Source organism: Panthera tigris, chromosome B2 (assembly GCF_018350195.1).
Source record: "Panthera tigris isolate Pti1 chromosome B2, P.tigris_Pti1_mat1.1, whole genome shotgun sequence".
Lineage (NCBI taxonomy): Eukaryota > Metazoa > Chordata > Mammalia > Carnivora > Felidae > Panthera > Panthera tigris.
In genome coordinates this window covers 24778132-24796188 of record NC_056664.1, presented here as the reverse complement: position 1 = coordinate 24796188, position 18057 = coordinate 24778132, and the positions used below count along the sequence as shown (strand labels likewise).

The 18057-nt window shown below is 48.6% G+C and overlaps 1 protein-coding gene across 1 annotated transcript in view; it reads right to left on the bottom strand.

The window, feature by feature from the left end:
• Positions 1–1810: 1810 nt before the first annotated feature.
• The window catches only part of PXDC1 (PX domain containing 1), a 29144-nt gene continuing 12897 nt past the window's right edge, over positions 1811–18057 (bottom strand). The window contains exons 2-5 of the mRNA XM_042985838.1: positions 15915–16006; positions 15098–15215; positions 7106–7217; positions 1811–3027 (exon numbers count right to left, since the gene is read on the bottom strand). Coding sequence (XP_042841772.1) covers positions 2910–3027; positions 7106–7217; positions 15098–15215; positions 15915–16006 — 440 coding nt within the window. The 3' untranslated portion in view covers positions 1811–2909. The remainder of the gene's footprint in view (positions 3028–7105; positions 7218–15097; positions 15216–15914; positions 16007–18057) is intronic.

Genomic DNA, 18057 nt, shown 5'->3' with positions numbered 1-18057 from the left:
CACCCCTGCATATATTGCTATTAATGAATGTTCTATCTGTGAGAACTGTGTGGTTATTAATCACCCCCCAGCCTGCTCAATTACCAGGTAGCTTGTGCTTGTCTGCTGTCCCACAGCAAGGACGCGTCCTGCTCAGCATGTCAACTCTGCAGGCTCGTCAGAGGGCAGACCTAGATCATGTCCTCATTGTGCATCTTCCCTTCAAGCAAACCTCCTCCGTGAAATACAGCATCTATTTACGACACAAAGAGCAGATGACCACCCCCACCCCCACCCCCCCCACCCCCTGCCTATAAATAGCCTTTGCTGAAGGTTCCTATTGAATAGGAAACTTAGGCAACTTTCATTTGATTTGCTAAGAAATTGTTTTAACTGCATACCCCTTCGCAGGGGCCTCTCTAGCAGAGTAAATGAACTTCTTGACAGTAGTCCTCAGGATTCAGTAATAAAGGGCAGTATCCAGGCCACCCCTGCCAAGGGCCTCCTGGCTACCAGGGCAGCACAAGGGACATGTCACAGAAGAAATAAGATGAGAGGCAGGTTGTTCTAAAAGCATTCTCTGGAGAAACATGTGAGGGCAAGAGTGCAAACTTCCCACATGAACTTGAACTCCTCTGGTGTTGATTCTCTGAACTGATGGTTTAGAAGCTCAAAGTTCCTTATTCTTTTACTTGGAAAAGTTTCTCATCACTGTTGTTTTTTGTAGCCCTTCAAAACTGGAATATTTCGTATGAAAAGTCCCAATTTCCAGCTCCTACTGAAAAACTGGGAGAACTGGCCACACTGGGCTCACACCACTGGCTGGAACAGTCCGCTAAACTGAGCGGTGGGAATGGGTCCCTTTCTACAGTGCACAAGCTGTGCATTTGCTCCAGTCCCCACTGCTCCACACTGACCTTCCCACAGTGAGGTTGAGTGCCAGCAACCAGTTACCATGCCACTTAAAGAACTATTTATCTGTACTTCTGACTGTTTCAAATGTGGGAACATGAAGAATGAGCCTACATTGTGTTTTTTCGGGGAGGGGGAAGGAAACCAGAGAATATTCTGATGTGCTTCATAGAAAAACAAATATGCCAACAGCCGACTCTTAGTTGAGAAATCTTACGGTGTGTTGACTGGAAATAGTGAAGCTTCTTCAGTGAAGGCAGATAGGGAGCTTCTGGAACCAACCTTGGGACCTGATGGGGAAATACAGTCCAAGTCAGCTGAGAACCACAGGCAGCTGCCTGACAGTGGCTGGACAGAAAGGAGAAGCACTTCTGGGTAACAGGGATAATGAGGATCAACAACCGAAATCTAGGTGGTGATTAACTAAATGTGGTGATTGATTTCCAGTCTTAACTGCCAGGCAAGCAGCCCTATCCTTGGAAAGAATGCACTTCACCCTGCAAGATAAGAAAGGCAACTGGTCAACCGCCATCAGCCACCCAACAGCCTATTTGAAAGCAGAGTGTATTAAACCAAATGCAGCTGGAAGGCAGAAGGGAAATATAGGTGCCATGGAAATCCCATATGCTATGCACTTGGGTCACGGAGGAGGTTTCCTGGGACTGCCAAAAGGAACATGGAGAAGGTGGACAACCTGAAGTAAACAAAGAAATAAAAAAAAACAAAACACACACACACACACACACACACAAAATACAAGCTGTTTGCTCACATTTCAGTTTGGACAGATTATTCCTAGGGTGAGAACTGAACACATTTCCTGCAGAACAATGAGACCAGAGTGCCCCGTGGCCAGCTCTGAGGGTGCACGGAATAAAAAGAGCCATACCTTGACACACCAAACATCTTAAATCCACGAGTAGAGTAATACACTTTATTTAATTAAAATAGATTAAAAAACAGACTGTGTAAAAGAATTAGGATTCTCAATAATTTACTAGTATTTACATTAGCAAATGTTGGTCGTTAGTAGACACCATGAGGAGAGGAGCACACAGAACCCAGACCCGCCCGCCCAGGGGCAAAGGGGAGACTTAGCGCTTTCCTGTTGATCCCCCCCTGCAGGTCAATACAGCATGACATCACTGAGAGCTTGGTATACAGCAGGAGAGGTGAACCTCCCACGGTCCGCGGTTCAGGGGTTACAGCACTGTTACCCCACACTGCAGGGCTGAAGAGGGGCTGGCAGGCCAGGCAGGAACTCTCTTCCTCTTGAGGAGAATCAGCACTTCTCAGTATCCGCTCACGGGCACCTGCTCAGCAACGGCTTCCCCTGTCTCCACAGCCAATATGCGCCATTCACAATGACTCTTCTGTGAAGAGCCCCTTTGGCTGACACAAAACCCACAGTTTCCAGATAGAAGATGAAAAACAGAAACGAAAGCCACACATCCTGGTTCCCAGGGAAATCCTGGATTACCTAACATTCCCCGTGTATGTCGTCCAGAACTTGGCAACCCAACACAATCTCACAGGCAATGTTTTGTGCGCTTGTTGTATGAAGGAATGGTGGGGAGTGAGGGTGGCCGGGTGGCCTTGGGCCCCCAGCACCCAGAGGAAGGCTCCTCTCCAGGAAGCAGTCATGGAGAAAGGAGGAACCTGGCCGGGCCCTGGGTGTCTACCCTGGCACCCACATGTCCTGCAGGCACTTGTGGGTCTCCCACACGAGGGTGAGGAGCGAGTCCCAGGGGTGCAGAGACAGGCTGGTGGTGTCGGGTGCAGAGAGAAGAGCCCTCAGAAGCAGCAGGCTGTGCGGGACTCTGGTGACCTGGCTGACCTGCGAGTCAGCCCTCACTCCAGAAAACCCTGCTGCTACACTGGCAGGACACCTGGGCCTCCCGGGCACCATCCCCACAGAGGCACCACCTGGCCCAGGCCTGGGGCAGCGGCTCTGCCCACTGCAGCCAGTGCCGAACCAGCAGTCAAGGGTTGGGGAGCAGTGGGGGCCCAATAGAGACTCAGTCCAAAATGTCCGTCTCAAAGGGGACCAGGTGGTAATAGGATAGGTTGGTGACATAAGCCGCTGGGTCATCGCCATCCTCCAGCTCTGAGGTAAACTCACTGCCATTCTCAAACCTGAAATGGAAAAGTCCAGAGGTGAGGGCTGGGGCTGGCTCACTGACTCCCCACCACCACTGAAGAGGAGAAATAAAGGACAGAAGGTCATTGGCAAGAGGGCGCTTCAGGGTCAATGCCAAACACTGTGAGAGGGCCTGTCCACAATGCTCTTCAGGATACACAGGTGCATCAGACCAACAGGCACAGTCCTTTCAATGCATGAAGTATGGGGAAGAACCATGATTACAAATTAATTAGGTGAAATGGACCCTTCTCTAAAGACTGTGATAGCTCTGCTTTTTACTGCCTTAGAGACTGCTATCTGTATTCATTAGCCAATATTTACTGAGGCATTCATTCATTCACAGAGTGATTATTTTTCTCTATCTAGGGATCCATTCTGTGTCTGGGGACACAGCACTTAGCCAGGCAGGGAGTGGGTCTGTGGGTCTGTGGGAACGCAGACAACAGCAAAGATGAGTGAGAGAAGCCACTGTGGTCACAAGCTCACAACCTAACCACATCCCTGGGACACGTGCACAGGGGACTACGGGGACTGAGAGCAGCGGTCCAGAGAGGTGTGGGCAGGGCAGGGGGCAGGGGAGGTTCATGGAGGGAGAGCTCCTCTTAGAGGGGGCCTTCATCTGACTGGCGGGTGTACCTGGGGGGAGGGGAGGCAGGTGAATATGTACCCCAAATGTAAGGTGACTAACACCTTCCTGACATTCCCCCATGAATTGAAACCATTTCTAATCCCTGTCTAACCCAGACAAGGCCTCCTAAGCTAGAAAAAAAAAACTCCAAATTAAAAAAAAAAAAATGCCTAAAAGAGAAAGAAGCACCTGAAGGACACTCTCCCCAGGAAGGGAAACAGAGAAGTTGCTTGGGCTGTTTCCACTTTCCTAGGCTAAGGATCAATCCCAAAAAGCGGGGCAGGGCAGAGGTGGGCTGATGCAGGCTCCCCCTCGGCTCTCCCAGGAAAGCGGAGGCCACAGTGCACACTGTGTCCCTATGCTGATTCCCGGCACTAAGCAGTACAGCTGTAAGAGCTCCGCTGTACCTGGAAAGGTTTGGCCTAACCAGGAAGGGTACGAACCGAGCAAACGAGACGGCAAGGGGAGTCTGCTTGGCTGCACCGGCCAGGGGGCCAGGGGGCTGCATGGGGTGCAGAGAAGAAGCCCAGCCCATGCCTGCAGAGCACACTGGGCAGAATCCCGCAGATTCAGAGGTGGGGCTCCCAGGGAAGCAGGCTTCCTCTCAGTGGAAGCTGAAATTTAAAAGTGTTGGAGGAGGTTCGAAATTGGACAGAAAAGGCCACAGAAGCATGTCTTCCTTTAATTCCAGAGTGAGGGGTGTGTGTGTGGATGCGTGGGAACTCCCCACACCTGCAGGGGAAGGGCTGGGGGCTCAGCTACTCCTCCCCACACTGCCCGCCCAGGTGGTAGCTCCAGGCTGCGGAGAAAGAGATGTAGCGTGGACACAAGTGTGCGCAGCCAGTCAGGCAACATGTCTGGTGGAGGGAAGACCAACTCTCCAACTTTATTACAGGATGTGAAGTCTCTTCCAGAAAACCAGCATTGGAATGAATTAAAAGAGGACTTGGGTGTAGGGGAAGGCTCAAGCCAGGGGAGGGACAGGACCAAGATACAGCCCTGTGGGGACAACTTCTCACCCTTCCTACACGCCTGCCATCAGATCAGGTGACCCTGAAAACCCAGGCAGGGAGGGGAGGCTGGGAGGCTGGGGAAGGTGAGTGACCAGGAGCAGATACCTCTGCTCCTATCCTGTGAGGACAGGGTGGGGGCTGCCTCAGCCCTGAGTGAGTTTCCTGGGAGCCCGGGCACCACTCCAGCCAGCTAGGATGGTCACCAGGCAGAGGCCCCACTGTCACGCTGACTCACATCTCTGCTAGGCATACCCCATCCCCCATTCCCTGAGTGCAGTGGGGTCTCTGTCCTATCTGCTTGGCTTTACAGCACTGGTCCTACTGGCAGGCTCAACAGCACCAAATTCCCAGTGTCAGGGCCAAATGGTAACTCCCGGGTACCACTGAGGACAGCTGTGGCAGGGAAGCACAGCCTTGTTACTCAAACGTCATCTCTGCAACCTCCTGTCCCATCATCACCCCCCTCCCCTGCTGCTAACTCTGTGCAGTGTTAAAACAGGCTGCTCTTGAGAGACTCCAGCAGCAGACCGTTAGCTCAGCTGTGCTGCTCTACATTAGGCACCTAGAGAAAATCCTGGCAAGCCCGAGTCAGGAATTTCCTCTAAATGCTCCCCTGAGCCATTTGGAGGCAGACGTTTCTTTGTTAAGCTTTTCTGGGATCACAGAGGTTTTTCTTGCTGGCTTCCTGCCAGCTGGGCATCCTGGAGCCAGGGGGCCACATACTGGGGGTGTGCCATGCTTGTCCATGCAAAGCCACGGGGGGGGGGGGGGGGGTGTCACGTGACCACCCTTGCTTTCTCTCTGCGTGCCTCTCCTCGGCAAAACTATCCACAGGTTCAACTTGCTTGTCAAATCTGGCCAGGTGCAGAGATGGCATCCTGAGGCCTCCTGACGATGGAAATGGTCCCCTCTGGGAATACTGTGGGGCCAGAGCCAAGGCCCTGCAGGGTGATGAGGGAGGGTCTCCACCTGTTTCTCCTCCACCAAGACAAGCTCTCTCCAGAAGCTCCTCCTGTGAAGGTAAAGGGCCTCTCCTTCCTGTCACCCACTTAATGCACAGCCATCTTGTTCCCCCATGATGCCAGCCCCATGCCAGCACAGAGGACCGTTGGGTCAAGAACTAATGAGCTACCTATATACACATACAGTGGGTGCGATGCCATGTGGTGTCATGGCAAGGCATGCAGAAGAGACAATGGCACTTCAGAGAAGGGCCACCCCTCGCAGCCTCACCAGCATATCCTTTTAAACAAGTATTTCATGACATCACCATTGTGAGGGATCCCTGTGCCATCCACCTAAGAGACACCTGGGAAAGTGGGTGCTGCTGGCCAGAGCCAGTTCCATGGGCTGGACAGGGCTCCTGCTGTGCTCCGCCACACAGGAAGAGTCCAGTAGAGGAGGAGGCTCCAGTCGCCTGTACATCCTGGGGTCATGCTCTGTTCTGCATTCAGCTGGTCTGGGTGTGTCTCAGCACATGAGTTTTCCTAGTTCATTTTTATTTGCAGCTCAGTTGGGTGGGGCAGGATGTAGGACCCCAAGGCCCCTTGATCCTGGGATGAGCTGCCCATGTACCCACAGGGAGACCCTGAGCACCCAGAGCTGCCTTCAGGGGCTCCTGGGCCAAATGTCTCACAGTTACCATCTGAGATCTTTCAGTGACCCTGTGAGAGCATAGTGGGCCCCACTTTGAAGAAAAGAAGCCAGAAGAGGTTAAATAGCTTTCTGAAGTTCACACAACCAGGAAGAGCCCTGGGATTGGCCTTGACAGTCAACAGAAGCCAATTTGTGATGTCCCCTCAAGCTGCCTCCCAAGGACTCCCAAGGACATGACCTGGAAGTGAACCAACGATGAAGGTGCCCCTCAGAGACCCCAGGGTTGGGCTTTCCTAGAGCACTTATCATGGTCAAAGTTCCCCATTATTAGGGGAAAGAAGAACAGGGAAGGCAGTGGTGTCTTTGGTGGTCCCACCTTCACTAATCAGACTCCATTAATCAGCAGGCCCAGCAGGGCCAGGCCTTAGCCTGTGAGCCACACAGAGGCCACCTCAGAGTCAGGAGAACCTCCAGCCCTGCGATGTAAGACCATGCAGGTGACACTTCTTCCCATCCCAGGAGACCAGACCCTTTGAATGAAGAGGCTTATGGACCCTATAGCCCCAGCTATAGATCTGAGCCTGGCAACTTATCCTCAATGCCCCCTCACAACCAGCCACTTGGTCCTACAAAGTTTATGAATCAAGCTCTCACCATCCTCTAGAAGAGGCAAACACTTAGGATAAGTATCCAAATACAGATAGGATGGCTCAATGTTTCTGGCCACATCTACTTCCTCTAGAGCTCTGTCTGGGGAGAGAAATCCAGTCCCTGGCACCAGCTGACCATTCAGGCAGCCCTTCTATAAAACTATATTCAAATCAATGTACTTACAAATGCTCTGTGGGATCCACACCCAGGTGTTGGTCTTTTCCGTTCGGTATACTGTGGTCAATAACAATTGTTTCTGTATTTGCTAAGCAAAATCCATTGGACCTCATGATTTCTGAAAAATGAAAGCAACAAAGTAAATATTCAGGAGAGGCCAGAGTTTGAAGTTTTGGGCTTATACCAATCTCCCTATTTCCCCCTCCATCTACTGCCCCAGATTCTCCCCCATGCTCTGAGAGAACGTTCTGTACCCCAGAGGCCCATTCTGGAGCTCTACCACACAGATTCAGGAGCCGATGCCAGAGGTTGGCATCAGCTCCACAGAAACCACACCTGTGGACCCCATGCAAGCCAAAAGCCACATCACTCCCCCGAGAAAGATGCTCTGGTTGCACAGCACCCTCCCCAAATGCCTTCCCCATTGGTTTACAGCTGGGGTAGAAAGACTACTGAGCTCATATCTATTGGTCTGGCACACACTGCCATGAGGCTCTGCACAGGGTATCCAGTCTCCCCCGTGCCTGAGATGGGGATAACACTGTCTACCACCCTGGGTTTCTGGGAGGGTCAAATGAGATCAGTATGCATTTTATTTATCTACATATATTTTTTTAAGTTTATTTATTTATTTTGAGAGAGAGAGAGAGAGAGAGCGCGTGCACAGGGTAAGGGCAGAGAGAGGGCGGAGAGAGAGAATCCCAAGTAGGCTCCACACTGTCAGCACAGAGCCCAACGTGGGGCCCAAACTCACTAACCATGAGGTCATGACCTGAACCAAAATCAAGAGTTGGATGCTTAACTGACTGAGCCACCCAGGTGCCCTGAGATCAGTATGCACTTTAAGCCAATGGGCAAATTCAGTTTTTTACTTTATATAATTCTATAAACAAACTGATTTTTTTTTTTACCTGTAAGCACAATCTTGGTAATTTAAAAAGGCCAACAAAGAATGCGTCTTCATATGCCTATGTTGGCTGTATGGGGACAGCTTCCAAGGATGGAAGGCTGGTGCTTACCCAGCACCGGGAGAGGAAAGAAAAGGGATGCGTGAATGTGTGGTAGCTGAAACAGCACTGGCTTGGGGCCTGGACACTGCACCTCAGCCCAACAATGAGTTCCATGGTCTTGGGACTCAGTATCCTCAACTGGAAAGTTTCAGAATACTGCTGGGTGATCTCCAAGGATCCTTTCTGCTCTGAACTCCCATGAACTTCCAGATTCCATCATGTCATCTGGTCCATTTAAGTATGAGGAGCCAATGTGGCTTGATTCACTTGTAATATCTGGCATAGCTTTTATTTACCTTTCCCCAGGAATGTGTTTCTTGTCACTTCAGTAGATTAAACATACTCCAAGAATATATCTGGTAGCCATTACCAGTTCTCCTTGTTGTTGTAGTTCTCCATCTCTCTGTGAGGCTGGCTTAGCCCCTAACCTCAGCTCTTAGCTAAGCTCCATGTTTATGGCCCTTGTCTGTCTTCTCAAATCAGGCCCTCCATTTACCTCATCTTAAAAAACATGCTTAAGAGGTGCCTGGGTGGCTCACTTGGTTAAGCATCCAACTCTTAACAGCAAAGCTCAGGTCATGATTTCACAGTTTGTGAGTTCGAGCCCATGGCAGGCTCTGTGCTGACAGTGTGGAGCCTGCTTGGGATTCTGTCTCCCTGTCTCTCTGCCCCATCCCTGCTTGTGCTCTCTCTCTCTCTCTCAAAATAAATAAAAATAAACTTAAAAAAAAAGGCTTAAAATAGACTCCAAATTTCTGGGGCATTCTCAAATTCAAAGGATTATCCTCTCCCCATTCAAGGTCTAACACATAGAAACACACACAGCTCTAAATAGCTTTCCTCTCCTACTGGCCCAGCCCAGCCAACAAGAACATTCCTCACTATCCACAGTCTCAGTGGGCATCTGATGCAATTGTTTGGGGGATTGTTTCCTTATATTTTTTTCTTATATCTTGTTGTAATTTAGGTTATTTTATTCCCATGTGTGGATTTGGTTTTTTCATAAGTATAATTACAACTTCCTGTTTATTTTTAATCTTTCTAGGTATTTGGTTCACAGTTCTTCAAAGTTTTCTCCACACAAAGAGAATTAGGGAAACCACACAAAAATGAACAAAGAAAAACAGAAGATTTCCTCCTTACCCCACAGGACTAAAATGACTCTTCCTCAACCAGATTTGCCAAGTAATTGCTAAAATTTCCTCCTGACTTTCTGCAGAAGTGACAGGTCCAGTGCCTTTGGTCTTTTGAAACACCAGCCCAGTTAATCACACTCTGGGTGACATCAGCACATTGCTCTTCCTGCCCACCCCACCCCTCTGGATTGAAGCCCACCTGCCTTCCCTGTGCAAGAACAAGCATGGAGAGCCTAAGTCATGAGAAGGAGCACCAAAACCCTAGGAGAAGTCAGTGCTTGGAGCCTCTGGGAACAACAGCATTTCTATGTGAGAGAAGATGTTTACCAAAGTCTCAGTGAACAGACTCTGAAGATGACTAACTCTTAACAGGAAAGATTAAGATTCCCTTGCCGCTCAAATAAAAATCTATGGCAGCACAGAACCACTTTCTTTACTGTGTTTTCCTGACTCAAATCTGTCTCAGAAGCACATAAAACCTCAGCCAGCTAATAGTTTCCAGCCCCTCTCCCGCCCCTTTGCTAAGGGAATTTGGAGGGGAAAACCCTACAAGTGAAAACGAATGTATATGCAGCAAAACATTTCTGAACATGTTTCTGAAGAGTTACCTTGCATGGGAACTTTTGAACTTCCTAATTTTTCTTAAATATGAAATTTGGAACTCTAAAACATGGAATGTTTGCCAGCCCCCCAAAACAGATTTGTAACAAATCATCCCTTAACTGCTTATGCAAAGAAACCTCTGTACATAGTCATGTGGTTTAATTTTTTACAAGGCAAGCTGGAAACTAGTTCTGCTACTTGTGCATGAGGAGCAGGTTACTTCTTGCTCGGTTTCTTCATCTACAAAATGGGAATAATGGTGCCCATCCTAAAAGACCTAGGTGGAGATGACATGAGATGGTATTTGTAAAGAATCTAACAAATGTGGAGGGCTTGAAAAACGGTAATGATGGTATCATTATTGCTAATGTCAAGCAAATAAAAAGAACCAAAGAAAATGTTATTATTACAGAAAAGTGCTAACCTCTGAAGGCTATCTTCAAACATACTTAAAATGTGAATTTCTTAGAAGTCAGCTTAGTACCTATAGCAAAAATCACTGGCCAATGTAATTGCCTTAATCACATACATGACTGATTCCACGAAGCCGTTCACTTTCAAGCTACTTTTCTGCATTCATATTTTTTTTTCACATGAAGAGTTCTGCTTTGCCATTTAACTTTTTATTTTGAGCTAATTTTAGAATTACAGAAAAGTTACAAGAATAGTACAGAGTTCTCACGGAGCTCCCCCCAGCTTCTCCTGATGTTAATATTCTACATAACTATGGTGCTGTGAAGAAAGCTGGATATAACTAAATACTTCCCCTACTTGAGTGTCACAGGCTTTTTCACTAATGTCCCTCTTTTTTTTTTCTGTTCCAGACCCAATCCAGGATCCCTTATTGCCTTGAGTTGCTGTGTCCCAGTTTTGTATGACCTCTGATGGTCCCTCGATCTCTCCTCTCATCTCTCATGAAAGTAACACGTTGGGCAGGACTGGTGAGGTATTTTATCGAAGGTCCCTGGATTTGCCTGATGCTTTTGCGATGTGACCCAGGTGGTGCATTCCAGGCAGGAATCCTGCAGGGTGACCCTGTGTCCCCTCCATGCATCCTGCCAGGGGGTGTCTGATGTCAACAGGCCTTTTTTCCAGGATGTTCATCAGGATCACTTGCATAAGAAGTTTCTGCCACATTTACTCTTTCTCTTTGTAGTTAATAAATATCTCAGGGGAGATGCATTGAGAGTGTGTAAAACCTTAAACTTTGCCCTACTATCTTAACAGGAAGGATAGGGTCTTTACTGCAACAATTATACTTGACCCTTGAATGATACAAATTTGAACTACATGGGTCCACTAACATGTGGATTTGGTTTTGGATAAATATAGTACAGTACTGTACATGTATTTTCCTTATGATTTACTTATTAATGTTTTCTTTCCTCTAGTTTACTTTTATAAGAATATAGTGTGTAATACATATAACATACAAAATATATGCTATCAACTGTTTATGTTATTGGTAAGGCTTCTGGTCAACAATGGGCTACCAGTAGTTAAGTTTTGGGGGAGTCAAAGTTATACATGGATTTTCAACTGTGGGGAGTGGGTGCCCCAACCCCCATGTTGGTCAAGGGTCAACTGTACTACTGTGGTGTTTGCCCAGTGGCAACTTCTCTATCTTTTTATCTGTAGCCATGTTTTCATATGCCCCCTAGGCCATCATTCCTTCAGTTCAGTAATTCATACATTCCTTTTTTCAGCAGACATTAGCTCAGTCCTGAAAGCATTCATAGCGTAGCCACCCTCCATCTAAATCCTCTCTCCCGTTATATTTTCAGTGTAGTCCAGCAATAGAACAAAATCCAAAGCACCACCTTTTTATTAATTGGCTAATCGGACTAACCTTTTAAGGTAAAAGTTAGAGTTGAGATTGTACAGATGTTTGGTTAATGAAATATGAAATTATAGGTCATTTCCAGGCCCCCCAAACCTGAATAATTAGATTTTTATGGCTTATGTTGATGAGTCCAAGTAGCCAGATCTCAGCTGGGGTTTATGCTTAAAAGCACAGACACAGCCACAGTGTAGAAAAGAACATTTAGCGTTTTTTTTATTCCATAAACATTTAGATTAACACAGGATGAAGAATGTTTAAGTCTGTACTGGCCCAAAGCATTGCTGAAGGGGCCACAGAGTTTCCTGACTGCCTTTCCTGGGCCCCAGGATGTGGCGTGGTTCCCACACTGCTAGCGCCTGGCGCCATCTAGTGGAGCCCCGACCACAAGGCGGTCTCAATAGGAGAAAGAAGAGGCTGTGTGCCCGCCTACCCGTAAAGGGAAGCAAGCCTCTGACAGCCTAGGTCAAGTGCCTGTCCCCCATGGTGCCACCTCCATAAATGCCACATCCACAGCATAAAAAGACATTAAGAAATGAGACAGGAGAGGAGGAGGAAGGGTGCAGTGAGTCGCAGGAGGCAAGGATGTTTTCACGACTGAGTGCAATTTAGTGGGTTTTTACCACTGAATGGAATTTAGCAGGATGTGACAGACAGGCAGAGTTTGTGTGAACAGAGGGAAGACAGGGGCCCACAGCCCTGCAAAGCCCCACTGAGGGGAGGCTGAGGGTCTGGAGCAAAGGGTTCTATGGTGACAGGATCAGACTCCGGCATGCCTGGAATGACTAGGGCACTTGGCCTTTACCATGAGTGTAAGGTCGTGAGAAAATGGGTGAGCCCAGGAAGTCAGAGTTATGACCGACCTCAGTATTCAGGGTGTGTCCTGGGGCATGTTCCCAGGCTGGCCATGCTCTCCAGAGCCTGAGGCTCCCCGAATTCATAAACACCCACACAGGGGAACCAGCCAGCATAATATGGCTTGCCCCTGTGCAGACTAGTTCCCAAAAGGGCTGTTTGTGTTACTGTAAGTAGAAGTTTCACTGAAAAGTATTTTTGAATTTACTATAGTTCATTGTCTTACTGGATTGGTTTCCTCCCTCTGTGAATAATGAAAGTACATCTTACTTCCTGGGGAATGCCCCCTCACTGCCTGCACATGTACACACTAATTTATGGTGAGAAGCACTCACTCAGACAGAGTGAGGGCTGGCTACTCCTGGAGCAAAGATGGGAAGCCTGGGAAGCTTCCAAGGGAGAAGCCCCAGACTTGGTGCCCAATAGATCAGAGCTGATGAACAGGATAAAATCCCCAGGAGTCAGAGAATCTTAGCCCTGGAGGGGTGGAGAGGCTTCTCACAGTCTGCTAACCCTGAGAGGGATGCCTCTGATAGGCCCCCTGGCCTCTGCACGGAGTGTAAGTCTTTCAGCACAGATTTACAATAGATGTTTACAGACTTCATTGTTAGGCAAGCACAGTTGTTACAAAGCGTTCTGTGTGGAGCCAAAATTGTTCCAGTTTCTTCCACCTACTGCCGTGTCCCTGCAGGCTGAAACCTGTCCTGAGTCCTCACAAATAGACCCAGAGAATGTAGTTCAAATCTCACCTGGGACACTACAGTTACCCCTGTTAATTTTCACCTCATTACTCTCAGCCCTTTAGGGTAAACATGGGTTCTGTGTTTATCCAAGCCACAGGTACAAACAGGACATGGAGACAAAGGGAGTGTTCCAGCTTGCTGCACTCCAGGAATGAATCAGAAGCAACTCCATGCAGCTCAGCCACCAACACAAGGTCTGAAAGGGTTCTGTGGCTCTCTGTTGTCCTATTTGCTCAAAACAGAAAGAAATAAGGCAAAACAGAGACACCAGTTCTGGGACTTTTCTGCTCAGGGCTAAAGAACAGACACTTGCCCACAGTCCCGGTGACAGCAAGTAAAGCCCAACATGACTGACAGTTAGGTTCCCGGAGTCCTGGTTGTGCCCTGCAGGACTGGGGTCCGTAGACACCCAACCAAGATAAGTGACTGCCATTTCTCTTATAAAGGAGTTTCTGGGTGCCAGGTGCCAGCTAAGGAGAGATGCCCAAACAACCCTGCTCTTTTAAGAACACACAGGAAGACATCAAAAGCACCAGACCCCAACAAACCCAGGCCTAACAGCCATCCTGCTTACATGTAGCCATATCCAAACGTGTTTTCCACTCCAGGGCCCCAGGACTTGTCCATCCTGTCCACACCGCCACTGCACACAACTAGGAATCTCAACCCTGCTGTGTGACACATAGCTCAGTAAGGACACTTTTCTACCAAAGATATTGGCTGCCACCATCCTGATTTGTCCTATGTCTCCCCATCACCATGAACCCCCCATGCCTTCTTATGAGCCAGCTCTGGGCTCAGATGTGCTCTCATCTGTGGACTCTTCTTCATCAACTTCCTGAGCCTTCCTCCTCCACTGCTCCTTCTTCTCTCCTCCCTCCTCCATTCAGAAATAGATCCACTGCCTGGGGGAGCCCCGTAGCTGAGGCTCCCAGGACAGAGCTCTTTTCCCCACAAAATGCCCCTCAGCAGCCTTCACCACAATCGCACTGCAAAAATAAAAGTCTACTGTCCTAGCAACAGGTGTGACCTAGATTCAGAAAGCTACCCAACAGGGTGAAGTCCAGGCCCGCCCTCCCTTTCCATCCACCCCACAGCTGAGCCAGCCAGCAGCTCCTCCCAGCTGACCATTCGCTCTTCCTGCTGCTGGGACATCTGCCTGTTCGGCGCTAGAAGGCATGGCCCGGCATCAAGACTGGTGATACCCAAACTGGCTTCCCTGTTTGTCCTGGGTGCCCTAAAACCAAATTCATTGCCACCTTACAGAAACCATCTTATTTTAGCACGCTAGGCTCCCGATTACAGTAGTTCGCTTCAAAAAGCCTTATTAATGTTTTCATCATATCTTTTTTTTTAAGTGTCTTTATTTTGATAGAAAGAGAGAGTGAGTAAGTAGGGGAGGGGCAGAGACAGGGAGAGAGAGAATCCCAAGCAGGCTCTGCACTCTCAGTGTGGAGGCTGACTCGGGGCTCAAACCCATGAACCGTGAGATCATAACCTGATCCGAAACCAGGAGTCAGACACTTAACCAGCTGAGCCACCCTCTCGGGCCTCTCGTTATGTTATTTCTTAGGTAAGTTCCAATTTACATGCCATGTTACTCACTTTGGAAACAGGAAAAGTGTAAATGCAGGTCAGTAGGTAGAAAACGCAGTGTGTCATGAAAATCAGGCCACAGCGTATACCCACTATTCTGGATCCCCTAGAAGGGGATGCCCACCACACAGACACTGAACTGGAAGGGCTTCTGGGAAACCGCACCCATCAACAGCAGCACCTGCCCCCCGCCATGCCTTCCCTGTAGCTCTTACCTGATATTTTCACTGGGCTTTGAAAGCTGGGTTGAATTTTATGGACATTGTCATTTTTTAACACCTGATCCAAAGGAGATCTTTCAAAGAAGGTGAGCACAACTTCTGACCTAGAATACTGGGAGTAAGTACATTAATTACTAAAACTTCATCCTCCATCATGGCAGCCTCACCTGATGTTAACGTCCCCGTACTGTTCAGACGCTCTGCAGGACTGACCACACTGATGAGGCTTCAATAATGGCACACTCTTCATTTACTTTGGGCCCCACGTGGCAAAAATGCAAGGCCCCAGGGACAGATAGGATGGGGTTAATGGAAACGCTGGTGAGTTTTTCTGAGCGCTTGGTATGTGCCAGTGTTCCGCACACAGGTCCCTTCACTGTACAATAAACTGCGGTGTGTCGACTTTCCCTGTTCACAGGTGAGGAAACGGATGCTATGGTAGTCAAGTGGTGACTGCCTGACTAGAGTCCAGGTTCTTCCTCATGACCCCACATGAAGCTTGCAAACTTCATCTACTAACACTCTTCTTGGCTCCCATACACCCTCTTCCAAAACACCCGCTGCAAGACGAGTGGGCTTCTGAGTGGAGGCAAGAGAGCAAAGACCACGGCAATGGAAGGACCTTGCCTCTTCCTACTCGATGCCTCCTCGGCCCTTCATTCCCGCTTCTTCCCCAAGGAGAAAACAATGGAGTCATAACACCCCACAAAAGTCTTCCTTTCCCCTGGCTATTTCTACCCCCCCAGGGAGGGGGCAGCTGGCCAGATGTGTCCTGACCTCCCACCTCCAGCCCAGCCCAGGTGCTACTTACTTTGCACGGCATGCTTATGATGGTTTTCAGCAACTTCTCCACTTCATTGAGCCTGGTCTCTATATCATGCGCATCCTTTATGGCGACCAGTCCTAGAATTGAGACAGAAATGCCTTAAAGCCAAAAAGTCAGACCAAGAACTGTGCCCCTAAGTTAAATACAGAACAACAGGCATCCCATGACAAGGATGCCCTGTGCCATCCTCCATAAAAGATGTCTGGGATTATTTCCTTAGTCCTACCCTGAAAGCCCTCCTCTAAACCTCATTTTGAGTTTCAGTGACCCATTGAATGATTTACACATGTGCCGAAGTGGACAATGTCAATCCAAAAGAAGTCAGGCAGGCTGGGGACAGTGGAATGAGTGGGAAAGGAAGGTGTAAGCCACATATCAAAGTCTCCTCTGAATGGGACAGTCTGGGCCAGCCCTGTAAACACCCTGGAGAAGGCCACAGCTTGGCTGGGGACCACTCAGCCCCTGCCAGCGTGGTGGCCACAGCCAGGGGAGGCTCCCCAGGACCTGCCTACCCCCAACCACACAGTGGAAGGGCTTGCCCTGCCAGCCTCAGCTGACCTCACTGCAGGGCATATGTAAATGGAGCCCATATTTAGGCAAGTCATTTAAATGCTGGGTTTGGAAGGGGAAAAATCAGAACTTTAACCAGAAAAACCCAAAGTGGGTATGACTCACAGCACTTTTCAGGAATCTGAACATCTATCCTTGTTACACTTACCAGAAGTCCCAAGGGGCTGTTAGAAAGTATAGTCCTTTGTTTGTAAAATACTACAGCTGGCAGCCTGGAGGTCCGGGGTACGTTTCCCTCTCCCCAGGAACAGTAAAGGACACAAACCTTCCCCTTTCAGTTTCTCCACATCGGGGTCCTAGAGACAGGGGAATAGGAGATTCCCATGGGCACTGGCCTCTTCTCCATACTTCGTGTGACCCAGCATGACTGTCCCTGAGTCATGACCAAACCAGACGCCAGAACCCCAGAACTGTTGTCACCTGCTGAATCTAAGTTTTTCATTTCTGGTTTGGTTTTGCTTTGCAGGAGACAGGTTCTTTTTTTTGTTGTTTTGCTTTGTTTTTTAATTTTTTAAGTTTATTCATTTTGAAAGAGTGAGTGGGGGAGGGGCAGAGAGAGAGGGAGAGAGAATCCCAATCAGGCTCTTTGCTGTGTGGGGCTCGAACTCATGAACCACGAGATCATGACCTGAGCCAAAACCCAAGAGTCAAGCGCTTAACCAACTGAGCCAACTGAGCCACCCAGGTGCCCCAAAAGGGTTGTTTGTTTTTCAGGCAAGTCATTGACTAAGACTACATCATGATAAAATTAATTGCCTGAACTATATGATTAAAATAAGACAACCAGAACATACATTTCTTGGAGCCAGGGACACCCCCAAACATGAGTGAGGACATTTCTAAAAGCCTGGGTGGTAGCAGGGGGATCCCTCACATCAGCCTGAGTCAGGGACAACTTGTAGTCAAGGCTGAGAATTGTTCTCTCAACTTCCTAAAGTACAGGCCACCTTGGGTATCAGAGGGGCCGTCTGGCCCTGCCTACCTCCTCAGCCATGCAGGCCCAGGTGGCCAGCCTGTAGCTGTTCAGGGAGGAGTCCCAGAGGTGGGTGGGCTGTGACTCACCTGCTGAGAAACCTACAGCCTCTGTCCACTCGAACACACACCCCAGTATGACATCCCAGCAGTCACTAGAGAAAGGGACCGGGCCTTCTCCCCTTCTCCTTGGGTTACCAGGCCCTACCACACCACCCTTCATATTGTGGGAAGCAGGGAAAAGAAAGAAAATAGTGCCAGATTCTCAGGATGCTTCTCCCCTAGGCCCTAAATTCCCTGCTTAGAAACACACACACACACACACACACACACACACACACACACACACACTGTGCCGCCACCCTTGGTACCAAAATGCTTTCATCTTCTGCTTACCACATGGGAGTTTACACAGGAAAAGAGGGCCAATGCAAAACCCACTGCAAAACTGTTTTTAAAGAGAGGACAATTAAATAAATCATCTCCACTGAATGCGTCTGTATCCTAAGATAATCAAAACTATTACTAAATTACAACTTTGATTACCTCTGGAACATAAGTTTTAAATCAATCAAGTTTATGACAC